The following is a 19,648-nucleotide window of genomic DNA, read 5'->3' as shown; positions in this document are numbered from 1 at the left end:
TGATGGCTGACAGTCTGGACTCTGGTTTACAGGAAGAAAGCCCCAGCTACCATAGGATCCAAGACCACACCTATAAACTCTATTCTTTGAGCGGGGAAGAAGACTGACTTTTCCTCACTGATCAACAGTCCCCCCCAAATTCTACCTGATTCTTGGACTGATCTCTCACCAACCCGTGGTACAGGTATGGAAAAAAGCAGAACTCCTGTTTTCCTTAGGAATGCAGACCACCATGCATTTTGTGAACACTCCCAGGGCCGTGGACTGGCCAACAGTCAGGAATGTAAACTGACCATAAATCTGAGCAATCTCCTGTGGCTTTGATGGATGGACACACGGAAATATGAATCCCTCAAGTCAAGGGCAGCATACTAGTCACTGGGATCCAAGGAGAGGATAATGGATGCTAGGGTGACCATGCACAATTCCTTTTGTACTCGTTCAGCTCTCTCAGATGGGTCGGAGCGCTCCTTTTGCCTTTGAAATTAGGAAGGGGAGAGGGATAGCTCAGTGGTTTGAGCATTAGGCTTGCTAAACCCAGGGTTGTGAGTTCAATCCTTGAGGGGGCCATTTAGGGATCTGGGGCAAAAATTGGGAACTGGTCCTGCTTTGAGCAGGAGGTTGGACTAGATGACCTCCTGAGGTCTCTTCCAACCCTGATATTCTGTGATTCTATGAAACAGCATGAATAAAATCCTTTCCCTCTGTGGAGATGAGGGATCTTCTCTATGGTTCCTAACAGGAGGAGAAACTGAACTTCCCAAAGGAGGACCTCCTGTGAGAGTGGCCTCTGTAAAGGGATGGATGAAGGGGATTGGAGGCAGGGAACAGAAATAAATTGAAGGGTGTATCCCAATTCCACAGTGTTTAGGACCCTCCGGTCAGTGTTAGTATGGGTCCAGGCGCTTAAAAGTTCAAATAACCTATTGGAAAAAACAGGAACAGGAGAAGCTGGTGTAAGGCAAACTGATAAGCTGTCTTCAACAAAAGAATCAGACTGCTTTGCATTTCCAGGCTGTCTGGACAAGCTCACTGTGGATGAGAAATGAGGAGGTGGTAGTCTCCTCTTATGATTCTTCCTTTTTCTCCTAGTCTGGACAGGTTGTGACCGTGTAAAGGGCTGGTAACAGTGGAATGACTGATGGCAGAATTGCTTTTTAGAGAGTGGAGTATAAACCCCACAAACTTCAGCGTAGCCTTGGAGTCCTTGCAACTGTGAAGCTTATCAGTCTGATGGGAAAATAGGGTCAGTCCCTCAATGGGGAGATACCCAATAGTCTGTTGGACCTTCAGAGGAAGACCTGATGACTGAAGCCATGAACACTTACGCATTGTGACAGCAGAGGACCATGGCCCCGGCCGCAGTCTGTCCCATGCAAAGCAGCCTGGAAAAAGGTCCAAGCAAACCATTTTCTCTTGTCCACTACTGCCAGAAACTCTTGCTTGGCATCTCAAGTAACTTGTCTACAAACTTGAGAACATTGCCCCAGTGGAAGAAATCTTATCTCCCCAGCAAGGCTTGCTGGTTTGAAATATGAAGCTGCAGTCTAGCAACAGAATAATCTTTTCTAGTGAAAAGAGCGTGTTTCATTGCCTCTCTCGACTTTGGGGTACAAACAGGTTGCCCGATGCGCTCTCGATCACAGCTGAGACAAGCAAAAACCCTAAGGGGGCGTGGGAGTTGTACAAACGCTCAAATCCCTATGAGGGGACATGATACCTCTCCTTAGTCCTTTGGAAAATACTAATTGAAAAAAATCGTTACTCACCTTCATGTAATGGTTGTAACCATTTTTCTTCTTCGAGTCCTTGTTCATGTCCATTCCAAACAGGTGACTCACAAGCCCAAGTTCGGGAGATGGGGTCGGAGTCATCCACTGATTGGAGCACTGCCCTTCTAAAGGCCGCATTGTCTCTGGCCTGCTGGGTGATCGCACACTGCACGGTGAAAGTGTGTATGGAGGACCACGTTGCTGCTCTGCAGATTTTCTGGGTGGGAACCTGTGTCAGGAACGCTGTTGAAGAGGCCTGGGCCCTGGTGGTGTGCGCAGCGATCGGAGGAGCAGGCATCTTCGTCAGGCTGTAGCACTCACGGATGCAAGACATGATCTATGACGAGATACGTTGAGAGGAGACAGGAAAGCATTTCATTCTGTCTGCCACTGCCACAAATAACTGGACAGACTTTCGGAACAGCTTCATTCTCTGGATGTAGAAGGCTAGCGCCCTGCAGACATCCAATGAGCGAAGCCTCTGCTCCCTGCCGCTTGAGTGTGGCTTAGGATAGAACACTGGGAGGAAGATGTCCTGGTTGATGTGAAACTGGGAGACAACTTTGGGAGGGAAGCTAGGTGAGGCCTCAGCTGAACCTTGTCCTTGCAGAGCACCGTGTAAGGGGCTCTGATGTCCGTGCCTTGAGCTCAGACACCCTCCTGGCTGAGGTTATTGCTACCAGAAACGCCACCTTGTATGAGAGAGAGAGCAGGGAACATATCGCCTAAGGTTCAAATGGGGGGTCCCTTAAGTCTGGAAAGGACCAGATTGAGGTCCCAAGCCAGTACCAGCTGTTGGACATGTGGGTATAGCCTGTCGAGACTTTAAGGAAGTGGCTGACCATAGGATTAGCAAAGACCGAGTGGCCCTCTGCGCCTGGGTGGAAGGCAGAGATGGTGGCCAAGTGAACCCTTCTTGATGACATGGACAGCCCCTGCTGCTTGTGGTGGTGAAGATAGTCTAATATAAACGGCACAGAGGTGAGTGTCGGGGACGAATGGTGCTGCACCGACCAGACTGAAAATCTCTTCCACTTGGCAAGGTAGGTGGCTCTTGTGAAGGGTTTCCTACTGCCAAGGAGAACTTGCCTAACCTGATCCAAGCAAGAAAGATCCACTGGGTTCAGCCATGGAGCTTCCATGCCATGAGGTGCAGCGATTCTAGGTTCAGGTGTTGGAGACGGCTATGATCCTGGGTTAGTAAATCCGGGAAGAGCGGCAAGGTGATTGGAGCTTCCACTGACATTTCCAGGAGAGATATGTACCAGTCCTGGAGCAATCAATATCACCGAAGCTTATTCCCTCTGTATCTTGAGGAGCACCTTGTGAACGAAAAGGGTAAGCGGGAATGCGAATAGGAAACGGCCTCCCCATGGGAGGAGGAACGCGTCTGCAATGGAGCCTGGGCTGTGATTCAGGAAGGAGCAAAACTGACGGCACTTCCTGTTGCATGGCAAACAGGTCGATCTGGGGAAAGCCCCACTGATGGAAGGTTGAGGTCACCAAGTCCGGGCGAAGGGATCACTCGTGGCCGTGGAACGACCTGCTGAGATGGTCTGCCAACTTGTTCTGTACTCCGGGGAAGTACAATGCTTGCAGATGTATCGAGTGCTCTACACAGAAGTCCCACAACTTGAGGGCTTCCTGGCACAGGGAGAGGAACGTGCACCCCCATTTGTTGATATGGAACATCGCCGTGGTGTTGTCTGTCATAACTGATACACATCTCCCTATCAAGTGGGCTCGGAAAGTCTGGCATGCCAGGTGCACTGCTCTCAGCTCTCTGACACTGATGTGGAGAGCGAGTTCCACCTGAGATCAGAGGCCTTGTGTTCTGAGCTCTCCGAGATGTTCTCCCCTGCCCAAAGGTGACACATGCGTCACTAGCGAGAGGGATGGCTGAGGGCTGGTGAAGGGGACCCCTGCACATACTGTCTGTAGGTCGAGCCATCACAGAAGGCAGTCGAGTACCATGTGAGGCAGGGTTACGATCCTGTCCCATCTGCCCCAGACTGGCTGATACACTGACGCTAGCCATGACTGAAGAGATCGAAATCTGAGTCTGGCTATGTAGGTACAAGCCGCCATGTGTCCCAGGAGTTTCAGGCAATTCCTTGCTATGGTGGTGGGGAACTGCCTGAGACTTCATATGATGTCGCCCAGGGACCGAAACCTCGCTTCTGGAAGGTATGCCCTGGCTGGTCGAGTCCAATACTGCCCCTATAAACTCTATCCTCTGAACCAGGGTCAGCTTTGATTTTCCCTTGTTGAGAAGAAGGCCCAGCTCATCGAACGTTACTCTTATGAAGTTGACTTGTACCTCCACTAGAGACCTGGAGCGGCCCTTGATGAGCCAGTCGTCGAGGTGCGGGAACACCTGCACCTGCCGTCTGAGCAGGAACGCAGTCACAACTGCCATACACTTGGTAAAAACACAAGGCACCGCTGACAGGCCGAAGGGAGGACTGTGAACTGGTAGTGGGTGTTTACCACAAACCTGAGATATTTTCTGTGGGACAGTTATTGCTATGTGAAAGTACGTGTCCTTCAAGGCGAGTGCAGCATACCAGTCTCCTGGATCCAAGGAAGGGATGATGGAGGCCAAAGAGACCATGCGGAACTTGAGCTTCTTCACAAATTTGTTGAGTTCTCGCAGGTCTAGTATGGGCCTGAGCCCACCCTTGGCTTTTGGTATTAGGAAATACCGAGAATAGAAACCCCTGACCTTCTGCTCCTGAGGAACCTCTTCCACTACTCCTAGCGAAAGGAGTGAGTGCACCTCCTATAAAAGGAGTTGCTCGTGAAAGGGGTGTGATGTTGCATCCCATATGATTTTATGAAAAAATGCTAATGAGCATGAATATAACGTAACTGGAATATGCCTCATGCAAAAGGTCTCTTATAAGGTATCGTTACAAAGCTTATAATCTACTGAGTGTGGTCATCCTATTTGTATAAATGTATCATTCTTGTATCTGAAACTAGAAATATGAAATATAACTCTGAGGTCCTATTATAATTATGCAAAGTGTGGGCCATTAATGGCGTTTTGGAATGTTGATGGCTCCCATCAACTAGGACAATTGGTTGTAAATGGCTCTGTTTACTTGCAAAAAGAAAAGGAGTACTTGTGGCACCTTAGAGACTAACCAATTTATTTGAGCATAAGCTTTCGTGAGCTACAGCTCACTTCATCGGATGCATACTGTGGAAAGTGTAGAAGATCTTTTTATATACACACAAAGCATGAAAAAATACCTCCCCCCACCCCACTCTCCTGCTGGTAATAGCTTATCTAAAGTGATCACTCTCCTTACAATGTGTATGACAATCAAGGTGGGCCATTTCCAGCACAAATCCAGGATTTAACAAGAATGTCGGGGGGGGGGGGGGTAGGAAAAAACAAGGGGAAATGGGGGGAGTAGGAAAAAACTATTTCCCCTTGTTTTTTCCTACCCCGCCCCCCCAGACGTTCTTGTTAAACCCTGGATTTGTGCTGGAAATGGCCCACCTTGATTGTCATACACATTGTAAGGAGAGTGGTCACTTTAGATAAGCTATTACCAACAGGAGAGTGGGTTTGTGGGGGGGGGGGCGGGGGTGGGAGAGAAACTCTGGATTTGTGCTGGAAATGGCCCACCTTGATTATCATACACATTGTAAGGAGAGTGGTCACTTTAGATAAGCTATTACCAGCAGGAGAGTGGGTTTGTCGGGGGGGGGGGGGGGGGGTGAGAAAACCTGAATTTGTGCTGGAAATGGCCCAACTTGATTATCATACACATTGTAAGGAGAGTGATCACTTTAGATAAGCTATTACCAGCAGGAGAGTGGGGTGGGGGGAGGTATTTTTTCATGCTTTGTGTGTATATAAAGATCTTTTACACTTTCCACAGTATGCATCCAATGAAGTGAGCTGTAGCTCACGAAAGCTTATGCTCAAATAAATTGGTTAGTCTCTAAGGTGCCACAAGTACTCCTTTTCTTTTTGCAAATACAGACTAACACGGCTGTTACTCTGAAATCTGTTTACTTGCAAGCCTTCTTGTGAGTCAGGCCAGGAAGTATGAATGTTTGTGATCCCTCAGGACATGTGACAATGTCACCTTGTACTGGAATCCATCTTAAACCTGGTGCTCTTCCATTTAGAAAGAATTGTGGGGACCCACAGAGACAAAAGATTCCTGACTTATGCCAAAGCTGTATAGGGGGGTGGAAAAGAACAAAGGAGGTTCCATTGATGAGAAATCCCCTAGTTACCACCTGAGCTGGAACTAACAAGAACTGTATCATGGAAAGAATTGGGCCCAGACTAGGAAGGAGTCCAGTCTGTGAAAGCTTATTAGAACATCTCTGCGGGTGAGATTTTATCTGTAATCACTTTCTTAATGTATTAGGCTTAGACTTGCATGTTTGGTTTTATTTTGCATGGTAATTTACCACGTTCTGTCTGTTATTACTTGAAACCATTTAAATCCTACTTTTTATACTTAATAAAATCACTTTTGTTATTAACCCAGAGTAAGTAATTAATACCTGGGGGAGCAAACAGCTGTATATATCTCTCTATCAGTGTTATAGAGAGCAGACAATTTATGAGTTTACCCTGTATAAGCTTTATACAGAGTAAAACGGATTTATTTGGGGTTTGGATCCCACTGGGAGCTGGGTGTCAGGATGCTAGAGACAGGAGCACTTCTTAAGCTGATTTCAGTTAAGTCTGCAGCTTTGGGGGCATGGTTCAGACCCTGGGTCTGTGTTGGAGCAGACTGGCGAGTCTGGCTCGACAAGGCAGGGTTCTGGAGGCCCAAACTGGCAGAGAAAACGGGCTCAGAGGTAGTCTCAGCACATCAGGTGACAGTGCCAAGGGGGTCTCTGTGACTGAACCCATCACAAGGGGTCCCTGAAGAGGGACAAGGAAGTGGGGTGGAAGGGCACAGAATTGGATGGGTTATCCCCTCTCTACTGTGAGGAGCACCCATCGGTCCAAAGTGCTAAGGGACCATGCACGGTAGAAAGGGGACAGTCGGGAGGAAAAGGTAAGGTGGCGTAGATCCAGTTTTTGATCTGGTGTGCAGTCCTTGACCGCACCTTCAAAAGGCCGGTATGGGACCGGAAGGTGGTTTGGATTGGCCAGAGTCCTGGCCTGAGGATGGGTGTGGCCTTTTCCTGCCACTCCTATTCCTCCTCCAGGAGCTGTCCTGTTGGTAGAACCGCGGAGGAGGCTGAGGCCTGAAAGGCTTCCGCTGCGTGGCGGGAGTGTGTAGGCCCAAGGATTTGAGGGTGGCTCTAGAGTCTTTTAGACTATGCAGCCTTTTATCTGTCTTCTCTGACAACAGAGTTAGACCCTTGAAGGGGAGGTCCTGTATGGTCTGCTGGACCTTGTACGGGTGACCAGAGACCTGGAGCCAGGAACCCATTCTCATGGTCACCCCTGTAGCCGTGACTCTTGTGGTGGCATCAGCAGCATCCAGCACCGCCTGGAGGGAAGCTCGGGAGATTAGCTTGCCTGCCTCAACCAAGGCCAAAAACTCAGCACAGGAGTCTACGAGGAGTAGCTTCACAAAGTTTGCCATTGCAGTAGTGGTATTAAAAGAGTACCGGATGACAACGACCTGTTGGCTGGAAACATGGAGCTGCAATCCACCTGTAGAATAGACCTTCCTCCCGAAAAGGTTAAGTGTTTTAGCCTGCCTGTTTTGAGGGGAGGGCCCTTGAAAACCTTGCCGCTCATGATGGTTAGCAGCATGCACAACTAGGTAATCAGGTTGCGGGTGGGAATAAAGATGTTCATAACCCTTAGAAGGCACAAAGTATCACCTTTCATTGCGCTTGGCAGCGGGTGGCAATGAGGCTGGGGTCTGCCACAGGGTTTTGTTGATGTCCATGATAATTTTTATGAGCAGTAAGGTAATACGGGAAGGTCCAGAGTCCTTGACTACCTCCTCTGCCTTGATGCCCAGACCCCGGGCAACCCGGCACAGCAACTGCTGCAACACCCGACTGTCCTCGAGTGCCGGGGTGATGGCGGTACCAGCCAGCGCCTCGTTCGGCGACGAAGAGGAGGAAGCTCCAAGTAAGGGCAGCTGCTCCCTGCCATCAGGGCCCAAGGGATCCTGTGACTCTCAGGGGTCCTGTGCAGGAACAGACATGGATGGTGCCGTGTTTGGTATGGGGGCTGTGGGCACCAGCCTCTGTGGCGGCGCGGTCAGTGCCAGAGCCGCTGTTGGTGCCCCTGCAGCCACTATCAACGCCGGTGCAGATGTCGGTGCTGGAGCCGAAGCCAGTGCCAGCGACGGTGCCGCAGCCGAGGGTGTCGATGTCGGTGGTTCAGTGGCTCGTTGCTCAGCCGGTGGGATAAAGGTGGCCAAAGCCAACGAAGTCGCTGCCGAGCAGGACTCTTGGCTCCTTCCCTGGCTCTCGTGAAAAGCCCATGGAGTCCAGAAGGGCCACTGCGCGGGGTTCTGCCACTGCGCTGGGTAAGCACGTCTCTCCTGCCGTGACCTGGACCTCCTGCTCTTAACAGAGAGGTAGGAGTCTGACTCCAACTCTGAGGTCTCCGAATACGAAGACCATGGAGGAGCTGTGCTTTGGGGCACCGAGCATCGGGAGCTCAGGGACCAACTGAGTTCTCTCTCCAGAGGTGTTGGTGCCAGAGGGTGCCATGGAGAAGGGGCGTGCCGGGACATCACCGCCGGCTTCCCTCTTGATTCTACCTGGGGTCACAGTGCTGCAGACGGGGCCGGAGCCAGCTCTGTACTAGGGGGCGAGAACTGCACAATGAGACACAGCACGTCTTGAGCCGCCTCAAAAGCCTCCAGTGTCGAGGGGAGTGGCAGTTGCTGGCCAGTAGGGTCCAGCACTTGTGGTGGGCCCAGACTTAACTGTCTCACCTGGGCAGGAGTTGACATGGCCCTGCCCAGGGACCTGGTTCTGTGGCCCGAATGGGGTCTCATAGCCGTTGGCTCCTTAGACTTAGCTGCGGGAGAACACCCCCTTTCCGGCTCTTCCTCTTCTGAGGCACCGGCAACTGAGACTGGTGCCTAGCTGACTGGCCGTGGGAGGAGCCATGCCAGTGCCGAGGGTCTCGGGAGGAGTCCTTTTTCGGCACCGGTTCCTGGGATGATGGAACCAGGGCATTCTGCACCAATAAGGGTGTGCAGAGTGCGGGACCCCGGAGGGAAATAAAGGCACTTGCTAAGCAAAGGCTATGGGATGTTCCTGCGACAGGTTTGGTCACAGAGACCCCCTTGGGACTGTCACCTGACATGCTGAAATTACCTCTGAGCCCGTTTTCCCTGCCAGTTTGGGACTCCGGAACCCTGCCTTGTTGAGCCAGACATGCTAGCCTGCTGCAACACAGACCCAGGTCTGGTCCACGCCCCCAAAGCTCCAGACTTTAACTAAAAACTGCTCAGCAGGTCACCTATCTCCAGCATCCAGACACTCAGCTCCCAATGGGATCCAAACCCCAAATAAATCTGTTTTACTCTGTATAAAGCATATACAGGGTAAACTCAAACTGTCCACCCTCTATAACACTGATAGAGAGATATGCACAGATGTTTGCTCCCCCAGGTATTAATCACTTACTCACTTTGGGTTAATTAATAAGCAAAAGTGATTTTATTAAGTATAAAAAGTAGGATTTAAGTGGTTCCAAGTAATAACAGACAGAACAAAGTAAGTTACCAAGCAAAATAAAACAAAACACGCAAGTCTAAGCCTAATACATTAAGAAACTGATTACAGGTAAATCTCACCCTCACAGATGTTCCAATATGCTTCTTTCACAGATTAGACTCCTTCCTAGTCTGGGCCCAATCCTTTCCCCGGTACAATCCTTGTTAATTCCAGCTCAGGTGGTAACGAGGGGATTTCTCATGACTGCAGCCCACTTTGTTCTGCTCCACCCCTTTTTATAGCTTTGGCCCAAGGCGGAAATCTTATGTCTCTCTGGTTTCCCATCCCGCCTTCTAAATGGAAAAGCACCAGATTTAAGATGGATTCCAGTAGCAGGTGACATGGTCACATGTCCTGTGAGACCTCAGCCTCCATTCTCCCAGGGCTGGCTGGCACCTACCCCAGAAGGCTTGCAAGTAAACAGAGCCGCGTACAGGTGACTGATTCTGGAGCACCCTTAATGGCTTCCACTTAAAGAGTTTACCTCAGTGATATGAGTTTCTCTCTTATTCTCCTGTCTCCAGTCCTAGAAACGATACATGCAAACAAATGGAATGAACACACTCAGTAGATCCTAAGCTTTGCAATGACACCTTACAAGAGATCTTCTCAATAAAGTATATCCCAGTCACCTCATATTCACACTTATGAACAGATTTCCATAAAACATATGGAGTGCAACGTCACAGTTCCAGCTAACCGTCACGGGCAGTAAGAAGGAACTGAGGGGGGCGGTGGGTCGGCAGGGCTCTATATTGAGCGCCACGAAGGCGCAACTCCTGGGGGTGCCCAGGCTGACCCGACGGAGACTGCTATGGGAAAAATCTTCCGGCTATCCTGCACGTGCGCGCTCACACACCTGATTGGAATGGACATGAACAAGCACTCGAAGAAGCAGCTAACATGTGCAGACTACCTACCATGGACAGTAAGAAGGAACTGAGAGGGATCAGGTCCACCTCTTATATCACTGCACAGCAGCACGAGGCAGCAGAGGACACATGCATCACCTCAGTGGGTACTGCTAAAGGACAAATCTCTTGACGCTGGTGTCCTGAGTGCACACACACCTGAAGCGGAATGGACACATGCAGTCACTTGAAGAACAGCACATGCAGGCGATCAGAGTAAAGGGTGTAGTCACACTCCAGGCCGACTGATCTGTAGCACACACTTTTAGCCCAAGGTGGTGCATCTGGCACCCCATGCCATGCGCCTAGGGAGCCGTCTGCCACCCCAAAGTCGGACTCACCTGCCTGGTCAGCTGGGCTTGGTGTGCGAGAACGCAGAGAGGGGAGGGGCTGAAGCACTCACTGGCCCCTCCAGTACAAGCAGCCTTGCACTAGTGCACCTCATTCCTCCAGTGCCCACATCCCTGGGGAGGCAAGCATGCCCTGCGGCATGACAAAATCTGTTGCTAGGGGTGCCAGAACGTGGTATTTCTTCCCATGCTAAAAGCGAAGACTTTGGAGATGGTCACAGCCCCTGCTAGCCGGCAGAGCTAGACCCAAACCAGCCACCCGGGGGAGAGGGTGCCACGCTGCCCGGCCAGGGCTTCGTTTGTGCTTCCTTAGTGTCAGTTGAGGCCAGAGTCCCTGCACAGCAGGAATAAGGGCCCTTAAGCTAAGCAGGAGGCACCTCTCACCCAGCAGTCAGCCACTGCCTATATACAGCCCCGGGCCCTGTTTCCCAGAACTCACAATAGGCCTGCAGTACCTGTAGGTTTTTTCCAGATGAGGTGTTTCAACAGAAGCTTTAAATCCACTTCCTCCCAATGTAACAGTGGGGTCTTTCACAGTGCCGTCACCTGGCAAATGGAGCATACAGGCATGTTAGAGCGCCCTTCAATCACAACCACCAGAGATTTGCAAAATACATTGCTCCCAATCTAACCATTACTGAGGGCAATTCAACATGCAGTGGCCTGTTCATTAGGCTCTCTCTTCTACATCAACTGCCTCTGCAATTCTCACTTGTGCACAGCAAGAGTCATACTCTTAAATGTGTAGCATGAAACCAAAAACAGGTGACAGCCTTCTTGGAGGGGTGGGGGGAGCCCTCCTATCACTCAGCACACTGACAGCTGAGCTCTTCAATGGGTTGTCCATGAGGGACTGATCCTGCATTGAACTAGGGCTGAGGGGCCTTTGCCATCACTACACTCTAGGATCACAGCCATCTTCAGAAGAAGGATGCCAAACCAATCCTGGCAATCCATGCAGGATGCCTCACAGCACTCTGCAGGCATAAGAGGGAACAGGCCACACAACAAACTCACAAACTCAGATGCTATTGCTTCAGCAATGAGTCACCTGAGATGGCACCCAGCTGGACTGGGGTTAAACACTGCGTTTGCTTGTCATGCAAGCCTCCCATCACTACAAGGCCATTGGTACAAGACTGGGGCCGCATCGGAGACCTGGGCATTTGAGAGCGAAAGTTGTGTGTGCCAGGCTGATCTGCAAGCACTAGCATCACTCAGCATAGCTCACACAGAGGGAGGAGCATGCCCAGGGGCAGGCATGGAGTACAATGTGCAGAAGGTGGCAGATACGAGACCCTGGAAGTATAGAAACTTCAAAAGACAATTACTGTGAGATGTGCTAGACGCTATGGGCACAGGAGATATTCATTAACGTGTGTATCTAGAAATGCGATCTGTTTCCTTGTGAGCTGGGGATTGTATTCTAGCTACACGAGGCAGCATTACCAAGCTTCCTCCAGGAGCTAAAAATCAGTGGGGAATAATTATTGGGAGTATGTGTAATTCTGTGGGTGAGTTAGTGATAGAAAGATAAGGGAGGTGTCATTTGATTGAAAAAAAAAACTACAGAATCATAATTCCAATGGTGCCGTCCTCCTCAGTATGGAACCAGGGATTTGGTGCCACTCGGCTCCCAGCTCCAGGTCCTTGGATTGATGGAAATTTTGATAATACAGTGAAATCAGTAATGGGTTGACTTGGTACCATTCAAAAGCCATTTCTTGCTTAAATACTATGGTACCAAACATGACAAACCTAAAACAAATATGCAGATATATATTCATGAAAACTTTAAAGAATAATTAAAAATTGGATTTTTAAACACAGGCATGTTTAACACAGCACTCTCAGCTAAATTGTGACAGTACTCTGTTATCAGCTAAACGCTCAGAACATGATATCTGATTAATTTTTTTAACATTACAGATTACCATAAATGAAAGGAGTGCTTCAGGTTGATTTGCCATCATCGCCAAAAATGAAGCAGGTCAGTGGTACTGATTGTCAGCTTTATCTATCTGTTATGAGTGGCAATGAGGCACTGGTTAAGATGTCAGTATCCAGGCAATAATTACTGGACTGCATCCACAAACAGTACCCACACAGTTACATCACATAATTAATTACAATCCCAAAGCAATTTATTACAAAACACTGGTTTTTATTTCGGTCTTGATCATTTTTAGGCATCAATGGGGAGAGTACCAACTAGTAGCTGAATCTTTGGAGAATACCTAAACACAGTGCTTGCAGGGACCATACATGCTATCAGAAGTGCATATAAACTGAATTTGGCAAGATTGGGGAGGAAGTACATCAAGGATCAGAAAAAAGTTGAAGATCCCACGACAAGGGCCAACCGTAGGTGAGACTTGCCTTATACTAGCCATGGAATGTGTTTTGAGAAGAACACTTGCTTTTTCTGCCCTAAGCCCGAAAGCATCCATTAAGCACAGTTACTATATGTGAGACAGGTGAGAAACTGTATGAAGCAATCAGCAAGAAAGTTCCATGGAAAGTAAAGTTAAATGAGTGCAATGACCCAAAACACACCCACACATATCATTTCATATCACATCGAGTGATGCACCAAGAATGTATATAACGTGTTGCATCGAAAGGTAAAAGCAATAGAAACAAATACCGATTTTACTCCTGCAAACTATGCAATTGAAATTGTTCATCAATTGCCTTGCAGAAGCTGTAATGGGTAGGAAAGTTGTGGCGATGGCCAATCTAGAGGCTAAGTACAGAGAAACAGTTGCTCTGAACGGGACTGAAGAGGAACAAAGCCGAAAGGCTCTGGAAGCACTTACTGAAGATGAACTGTGGGACATGGACTTAGTTTGTGGTAATCATAACCACAGACGTGAAACACAGCGCATATCCTTAAAACTTGTGGTGCTATCAAAAGCAGAAAAAAGGCCAATGTCAACAGTAATATGAAGTCTGTTTGCAACTGCTAAATTTTTACAGAGAAGCATTTTGTCCTGCAGTACATGGGAGTTTCACGGATACAAAATGGATGACCTACAGGAGCTCATTAATATCATGACGAACAACAGTCTTCAGTGATGAGACTGTTAAAGATGTCAGCTGAATGGATACTCTGGGACATGACTATGATTACATCACAGAGGTCACAGAATCCGTGATTTCCATTGACCTCAGTGACATTTTCTGCCCCGGGGCTGGAGCTCCAAGCCAGCCCCTCACCTCCACCCTGGTGCGGGGACCCCACAGCTTTCCAGCCACGGCGCGGGGACCCCTGGAGCTCCCAGACGCTATGGGGGGGTGAGGAGACCCTGCAGTAGCCCAGCTTCCGCAGGCGGCAGGGGACCCTGGAACTCCCAGTTGCTGCAGGTGGCAGGGAACGTCCAGAGCTTCCTGCTGCCACGAGTGGTGGGCCCCCCGCCAAGAGCTGCTCAGCTGATGCATGGGAGGAACCCTGGAGCTCCCACTGCAGCGGCAGGAGACACTGGAGCCCCAACAACAGTGGCTGCTGAGCTGAACCCACCTCCCCATTTTGTCAGGGCTATTTTTAGTGAAAGTCAGAGAGACAGGTCATGGGCTTCTGTGAATTTTTGTTTATTGCCCATGACTTGTCCATGACTTTTACTAAAAAAAAAGTCCGTTACAAAATCTTAGCCTTAGCCATGACTTGTATGAAGCCCTCAAAACCCAAAGAATTATCCCAGGCTCCATCAAATCTATGGATTCCTATTAAGAAGAACAGATGAAAGCTGTGCTCTAATGCAAAAAAAAAAGTCAGAATGAAGGTGGCAGGGATCAGTACAGAGCTAATCGTAGACAGATCATTGTTTGTTCATCACCTGGTTGTGTCCAGATCTCAGTACGATGCTGATCTATGTTAGACTTTGGGAAAGTCTGAGTTCTCCGTGGTAGCACTATCGATATTCGAATGCGACGGAACAATGCATATGTGCCAGGCGAAAAGCAAACTAATGGTCATTTTGCATGGTCTTCCTAATCCAGCACCTACTTACAAGGGGACCAGAAACCTTACACCAGCAGAGACCTTACAACATAGCAAACATAGATAGCGTGGCTGAGGTAAACACTCACAAACTAGAAACTTAACACCTGCCAAGATGTTAAGGGTTGCTTTTTTTTTTTTTTTAAAACATAAGCAATGCATCCTTGTGTTAAAGTATAATTAAAATAAATGTATTTGTAAACATTTTCTCAAATATATATGTACATAATTGTTCTAGGTTTGTCATGCTTGGTATCACTGCATCTGTGGGAGAAAGCTTTCGAAAGATACCCAACTTGACCCATATCCAATGATGCTATTATCAAAATTTCCAACTGAAAGACATGAAGCTGGGAGCGGGGGTGGCTGGGATGTCAGTGAGGCCCCTCTGCCACACCACAGAGGTGGTCACCACTGAAATTATGATTCTGTAGGTTTTTACAAATCAAATGACACCTTCCTGACCCTTCTGTTACTGACTCACCCATGGCATGAGATTTTGCCACACTATATTCCAGGACTAAAATCCTTGGGACAAGCAAACAACTCCAGAGTAGTACCATCCCCTGGGAGGAACTGCATAGGCTGGATCAGACCCGGATCAAGAAGCCCAGATGACAAAGAAAGAGCTTGTGGTGTAAAAGGTCAGCCTGAACTAACTGAGTGTCCCTCATTTGACCCTTGAGCTGACCTGAGACTGTTACCAAGCGGGCAAACCCTGCTGGAAGGGCATGAAGCCCTGGAACCTGTCAGGGTCTCCATGATGGAGGGGAAGACAGGGGACACTTGGTAAGCCCAGCATGCGGGGAGACCGATTGTTGCTTTAGGATTGTTTTCCTGTAATTCTTCTGTTCTAAATACAATAAATGCTCTGTGAAAGCTGGCTGCTCACTGTGCCGAGAGAGAGTGAACCACAGGTGCTGCACTCACTGCAGACTTGCTGGGATAGTCAGAGTTAACTGCAGGGGGACAGCAAGCCTAGATCCCTTATCTGGAGGAAGAGGGACATGGGTCCCTGCTCATACAGACATGACACTTGGAGGTCTGAGACCTGAAAGGGCACGCTTGAGAAGACCATGGAGGGAGCAGAGGTGCAGCAAACCCAGGAACTGAGAGAAAGAGAAACCACACACCAACTCTGTAAATGGAGATCCTGTTGCTGGCGTCGAGGACAGCAAGGTCTGCGCTCTTTGCGGGGTCTGTGTGGAATGCGACCTGGTTCACCGCCTGCTGGAGCTGGAGCTGGAAGGTGCACATGGGCGGAGGCACCACAGAATGCTGGAAGGCCGTTACTAGCACCTTATCTGAGAAAACAGGAAACTCAGGCTGTGAACCATCCCACAACTGCAGCTCCAGCTCTGACCCAGACTGCAACAGGCACGGCAACACTGCCAGTGGAAGAGGCGGCTTGGAGCGTGGGGAGGGGTAGAACGAAGGGCTACTCTGCTCACGGAGGCCCTGATTGAAAGCCCATTAATTCAACTCCCATGGACTCTGAGGGGCTTTGGATTTAGCCCTGAAGGAGGGAGCTCTCCCACACACTAGTGTCTTTTATCATGTCCCTCAGTGAGAGAAGCAGCACTCCAGCATTGCAATGCCCCAGACAGACAGACCTGCTAAAGAGCAGACACACAAACGTTTAACACATTCCCCCCTCATTGACTTGGTCTCCAACAATCACCTCCATCAATAACGGCCACGTTGGCCACCAGGCGGCTCTCCTCCCCAGTGCTGCGGTCGGTGCTCCAGTGCCAGTCGTAGCAGAGGGCGTGCCATCCCCTGCAGAGGGCGTGCAGTCGATATGGGATCTCAGGGTCCCACCGCAGTGACACAAGCTGGCTTTTCTCAGCGCTGCCAAAATGCAGGCTCTGCTTCAGGTACCAGTGATAGTTCCCCACTGTCCAGAGCTGAACTACACAGAGAAATGTAGTCATTACGCATTGCATGGGGGCTGGGGCAGTAAGGTCACAGCTGGCAGCCAGCCGGACCCTTCCCACTCGCAGCTTGGGGGGATCCAGCGGTTTTAGCTGAATGTTCAGGCCCTATCTCTGTCATGGCCGCCACCAAAGATTATTTCAGCAGCCCTTCAGCCTGTCTAACCTTCAGTCACCCTCTGCTCCAGGGAGGAAGACTAGCTTTGGGGTTAACACACTACACTGGACACAAGAGATCCCGGTTCAATCCCTGTCCTGCCAGACTCCCTGTGTGACTAGGGCCCAGTCACTTTGCTCTCTGTACAGGGGGATAACCACCCTTCCTGTCTCCCATCCTCTATCTTGCCTATTAAGACAGTGAGCTCTTTGGGGCAGGGGCCGTCTCTTACTGTGTCTGTGCAGCATCCAGCACAAAGCAACCCTGAGCTCAAACTTTGCTAAAAAGAACCTAAAAATTCTGTGCTCCTCCTCTTCCCTGCAAAAGACCTTTCCCCAAAGGGGACATCAGCATTAAGGGCTGGGATCTTCAGTCACTGGTGTAGATGTTTCAGAAGCCCACTGATGGGCAGTGAGGTTTGGCATTGCTTCCAGAGCAGCTGGCCCGGACAATGCCTGTGAGCAAAATCTAGTGAACTAGGGCAGTTTCTCCTGACCTTGCACAGGCACCTCAAAACACTGAGCAGAATCTCCCCAAGTCTTCTGGCATACTGCCTCCCCACACCTCCTAATTAACGTGCACTTGGGGGCAGTCAGGGCACTGCAAGTATTCTTACCATAGGTGTTTGTCCCGGAGTTCTTTTCATTCTTAAGATCTTCCAGCCAAACTGCCAGGATGCTAGAGTCTAAGTTCCAAAGCAGCTCGTTAACCTGATGGGACAGAGTCTCTCATTGGTGTTTCTGCCCCTATACGAGGCAGACCACTCAAGGTTAAGAATGCTAGTTGACTCCCTCCTTGCCCAGACAGCACACAAGTGAGCACACCATTGCAGGGACTAGAAAGCAGTAACATATTACAAAGCTTATGCCAGGAAATCCCCCAGGCATGATGTGAAGATGGTAGACCCCAGCCCTGTCTTAGGAAACTAAGGGGGGAATTAAGTAGAACCTCTTATACACTCTGCACAGTGCCTGCGGGAGGGAACGGCTTAAACAAGCCCACTGAGGAGTCACACACTCTCCATTCACACAACAGTCGTGCTCTGCCGTATTTTAGATCCTACTCTTTCCCATGCATCACTTGCAACCCCACCCCAGCTACAAGGCATAGTGGTGTCGCTGAAATAGAGCCTTCTCCCCAGCTGCGGCGAGACCGTCCAGAGGCTGGAAATGTTGTCTCCAGGAGATCCTGGTGACCAAATGCTAGAGCCTCTGGAGTGGCTGCTGTCTCCTCAGTAGGGAACGCACTTAAAAAAAATACACTGCCTTCAGTGGGAGATGGGTTGAGCCCATGGTTCTGCTCTTGCTCCTAGGTACTTTGTGACCAAGAGATAGATAAGAGCCTGATTTTAAAGTCAGGATTTTAAGTCAGGATTTCCCAGGGTGCTGAGTGCCCAGCTGGAGTCAACAGGGCCACCTGTAGCCCAGCACTCCTGAGCTGGGCCCGCGCATACTACAAAGGACTCTTTCACCCAACCTCTCTTGTAAAGAGTCACAATTTGGTGCTTCCTACCTCCCGTCTCTTTCTGTAGAGACTAAAGTCTGTCAGTGACTAAAGGCAACGATGGGCCCAGTCTGCAGAGATCAGAGCTAGACACAAATCTGGATCTGCAGTTTAGATTCAGATCACTATCAAGATGAGAACTAGCAACTAATTTGAAATCTGGATCCAGGTTACTCTAGATTTGGGGTTACTCAGATCTGGGCCCGTCACTACTGACCACAACCTTTCATGTTCAGCAGACCCCAGCAGACAGGTCTCCACACCAAGTAGCAGCAAGCACTGCATACACAGGAGGGCGACAGCCTGGACCCTTCACCTACCTTGGCTTGGCCTTTCTGAAATGGGAGGGTGAATTCCCCATGAAGGAGACCATTTTTCTCAAAGAAGACAACATCATGTTTGTTGGGTTTCTCCTGTGTGGATGCTATCAGGCTTCCAGAGGGCCTTAAAACAAATGCAAGGGTAATGCATGAGTGACCACAACTGATTGCAAATTTAAGGCAAAGAACACCTCTAGCTGCTTGCCCTTGCCCAGTAGCACACAAACCAAAGGAGGACCAGAGCATGTGCTGTTATCAGGCCTCCAGCCAAAGCTCTTGCACCGCCATGCAGACCTTATTCCGGGTTCACAAAACTCCTGTAGAAATAATATTAATACAGGAGAGGATAAGTGCTGCTGTCCCTCCCAAAGCTGAGCCAGCCTGGTGAGGTGTTGCTATAAGACCATACATAGAGCCTAACCTCTCCTACCAGCTCTGGCCTCACCTCCTGAGTGGAAGGGGGAGCTGCCCTGGGAAACAGGAATGACTGGCTCTAAATGGCTCTTCCTCTTTACATGTTTGACTAGAAGGAGGGAAGCTCAAAGCAGGAAAACAAAGGATCCTTCAGGCTCCGACAGATGTTGAGGAAACACCTCAGCCAGTGAACAAAACCCAACCGCATCCACCAGGAACACACGCTGCTCATTACTCACTTCCACGCCAGTGCTTGTTCTAGTCCTGGGATAGGCTCACTTGTCGACTGTAAGACCAGCTCCCTGCTCCACACTCTGACCTTCCGGGCTCCTACACAAGACAAGGGGTGGGATGGGGAGAGAGACAGGAAACTCAGGAGAAGCGTACTCTGCTTTTGGTGGGGTGAGGTGCGGGTGGAAAGGGACAACTTCCTCATGAAGACCCAGAACACAAATGCAAAGTATGGGCACCCCTCACAGATAATGGCAGCTGCAGACAGGCTCACTGGAATTGCTGTGCAACTCATAATTATGATACAGCTGTGCATGATTTTGCACAAGGTTGGACAATTTGATTGTGACTATTCTCCTGCTTAAAGCGTCAG

The 19,648-nt window shown here is 49.5% G+C and overlaps 1 protein-coding gene across 9 annotated transcripts in view; it reads right to left on the bottom strand.

Annotated features, from left to right (window-relative positions):
• ELP1 (elongator acetyltransferase complex subunit 1) overlaps positions 1 to 19,648 on the bottom strand; it is a 111,200-nt gene that overhangs the window by 68,490 nt on the left and 23,062 nt on the right. For all 9 annotated transcript variants that reach the window (XM_037902367.2, XM_037902366.2, XM_037902363.2 and 6 more), the window contains exons 8-13: positions 19,284 to 19,374; positions 18,631 to 18,754; positions 17,424 to 17,517; positions 16,398 to 16,628; positions 15,850 to 16,020; positions 11,172 to 11,262 (exon numbers count right to left, since the gene is read on the bottom strand). In XM_037902367.2, coding sequence (XP_037758295.1) covers positions 11,172 to 11,262; positions 15,850 to 16,020; positions 16,398 to 16,628; positions 17,424 to 17,517; positions 18,631 to 18,754; positions 19,284 to 19,374 — 802 coding nt within the window. The remainder of the gene's footprint in view (positions 1 to 11,171; positions 11,263 to 15,849; positions 16,021 to 16,397; positions 16,629 to 17,423; positions 17,518 to 18,630; positions 18,755 to 19,283; positions 19,375 to 19,648) is intronic.

This window comes from Chelonia mydas, chromosome 5 (genome assembly GCF_015237465.2).
Source record: "Chelonia mydas isolate rCheMyd1 chromosome 5, rCheMyd1.pri.v2, whole genome shotgun sequence".
Lineage (NCBI taxonomy): Eukaryota > Metazoa > Chordata > Testudines > Cheloniidae > Chelonia > Chelonia mydas.
This window is presented reverse-complemented; position numbering and strand designations above follow the sequence as displayed.